This window comes from Plectropomus leopardus, unplaced genomic scaffold, assembly GCF_008729295.1.
Source record: "Plectropomus leopardus isolate mb unplaced genomic scaffold, YSFRI_Pleo_2.0 unplaced_scaffold18727, whole genome shotgun sequence".
Lineage (NCBI taxonomy): Eukaryota > Metazoa > Chordata > Actinopteri > Perciformes > Serranidae > Plectropomus > Plectropomus leopardus.
Genome location: NW_024620194.1, coordinates 1 through 2,559, shown reverse-complemented (window position 1 = coordinate 2,559; position 2,559 = coordinate 1). Strand labels below are relative to the sequence as shown.

Here is a 2,559-nt window from a genome sequence, read left to right as displayed (position 1 = left end):
TAAAGCCAAAATAAAAGCTTTAGTCCCTTCCCCATTATCTGACATGCCTCCCCCTTTTTGCAGCAGCCCCTCCCCTCTGATAAATAATGAACAGCCCCTAAGTTATTTTTAAATATTCAGTTCTCATCCTGTTCTAAATTTATTATTTTTAATATAATAGGTATGTAAAAAGCTGATATATATTATACTCAGAGTCCTGGAAAAGTCCTGGAATAGTCCTGGAAATGTGTAGATGAAGCTGTGTGAGCCCTGTCATGATTAACGGCGGTCGCTGACTCTGTGTTTCAGGTTCTGTGAATCTCCCACCAGTGACGTGGAGATGCGGAGCGGTCGCGGTCGGGGGAAGAGGATGCGTCCCGGGAGCAACACACCGTTGAACGACAACAGCAACTCGTCAGACAACAAAGGCAGCGGCAGCAGCAAGACGCGTGGCGCCGCGGCCAACAGCAAAGGGCGGAGAGGCAGCCAGACGGCCGGTGGCGCAGATGACGCCAAGGCCAGTCCGTCCTCCGCCAAGAGGAAGACCAAACCCGCCTCTGACATGGAGCCCACCTCCAGCTCCGAGGACACCAAGGCCTCCAAGAGGATGAGAACCAACTCCACCGGCGCCACGCTCTCCCACTCCGCAGGGAAAGCTGATCCCCTGCCGCCACCGCAGCTGGACCGCACCTGCCCCTCCCCCGTGCTCATCGACTGCCCCCACCCCAACTGCAACAAGAAGTACAAGCACATCAACGGGCTCAAGTACCACCAGGCGCGGGCGCACAACGACCACGACGTCCGACTGGACCAGGACGGAGACAGCGAATTCGGGGATGAGCCCGCCCTCCACCCTGACCCCGCCTCCTGCAACGGCGCCGCCATCTCCCCTGCCCGCTCCACCACGCCGAAAGGGCGAGGCTTTGACGCGCCGTCCCCCTCACCGGGGAAGCTAAAAGGGAAGAAGAAGGCAGGGGAGACGGAGCCTGAGGTGACGGACGGTGGCGAGGAGGCGGCGTGTTTGACGGATGAGGCCAGCAACGACGGCATGGAAGACAGGAAGGCGAAGAAAATGGCTGCCGGAGGCAAGCCTGATAAACTGACCCAAAAGGGTTTGAAACAGGGCCGCCCCGTCGCCACTAACGCCCCCGTCGCCACCAACACCCCCAACGCCCCCTCACCCTATGCCCTGCAGGCGTCCTCACCCGCGCTGGGCTCCGTGGTACAGCCCATCCCCAAGAGCCCCCAGCTGAAGAGCATCCAGCCCAAACCGCCGCCGCTAGCTGACCCTGCCTCCAGCCCCACGCTCTCCAAGGACAAGAAGAAGAAGGACAAGAAGAAGAGGGAGGGGGGGAAGGAGGGTGACAGTCCAAAGGGAAAGGGCGGGCGGCCAGAGGAGGGGAGGAGCCCGTACTCAGAGGCGTCCGACACTTTGCTCAATGGCTCGTCAGAGGCTCACCAGAGCCGGCTCGCCAGCATCAAGGCCGAGGCTGACAAGGTGTACAGCTTCTCCGACAACGCGCCCAGCCCGTCCATCGGCGTGGCGAGCAGGATGGAGGCCGGCCTCGGGCCTCACCTCAACCAGAACGGAGCCGACAATGCCTCCGTCAAGACCAGCAGCCCCGCTTACTCTGACATCTCTGACGCCGGGGAGGACGGTGAGGGGAGGTCAGAGGGGCCGAAGGTCAAAATCGAGCCGGAGCAGGCGACCCGTGACAGCGCCAAGAAGGCGCTGTTCCCGCCGCAGGCGCCCAGCAAGGAGTCACCGTATTACCCAAACTACGACTCTTACTACTCCCCCAGCTATCCCAACCCCAGCCCAGGGGCCGCCCCCACCGCGCCGCCACACGTGGAGGGAGCCCAGGTGAAGGTGAAGAAGGAGGAGGAGCCTGAGGTGGGGGAGGAGGTCAAACTGAAAGCGGAGCCTCAGGAAGAGAGGAAGGCGGAGGCCGGACCTCAGCAGCCATCCGTCATCCAGCAACGCTCCAACATGTATGCCCAACCACTGTACTACAACCAGTACTACGTCCCGCCCTACTCCTACGCCCCAGACCAGGCCTACCACGCCCACCTGCTGGCCTCTAACCCTGCCTACCGCCAGCAGTACGAGGAGCGCCAGCGGCAGGCCGACAAGAAGGCTGAGGGCAAAGAGCGGGAGGCGGGGCTTAAAGAGGAGTGGAAGCAGAAAGCCTCGGTGCCCCCCACGCTGTCTCGGGCCCCCAGCCTCACCGACCTGGGCACCAAGGGGGTGCTGAACCCCGCCAAGCCCAAAGAGCTGCCGCCCCCTGCAGAACAGGCCAAGTCCGTCATCATGGTTAAAGGGGAGGACCCCAAGGCCCCCGCCGCCCCGCCCGAGGGGCTGAAGATGAAGCTGAGTGAAGCAGGGCATCATGGGAAAGAGGACGCTAAGTCGGGGGTGGAGTCAGGCCGGCCGGTGGGTGTAGAGCCCGCCATGTGGTACAGACAGGTAGCTACACCTTTTCACACAACGCCCACCAGACATGGCTGTGCTCCGGCTGTACTCCCACTGTACTCCAGCTGTACTCCCGCTGTACTCCAGCTGTACTCCAGCTGTACTCC

The 2,559-nt window shown here is 61.7% G+C and overlaps 1 protein-coding gene across 1 annotated transcript; it reads left to right on the top strand.

Moving 5' to 3' along the window:
* Window positions 1–288: 288 nt before the first annotated feature.
* LOC121965135 (zinc finger protein 609-like) lies at window positions 289–2,552 on the top strand (the record flags this gene model as incomplete). The annotated part of the gene is made up of 1 exon (XM_042515297.1): window positions 289–2,552. A coding segment is annotated over one exon (2,264 nt), but the record flags the coding sequence as incomplete, so codon positions are not given.
* Between the last annotated feature and the right edge of the window lie 7 nt (window positions 2,553–2,559).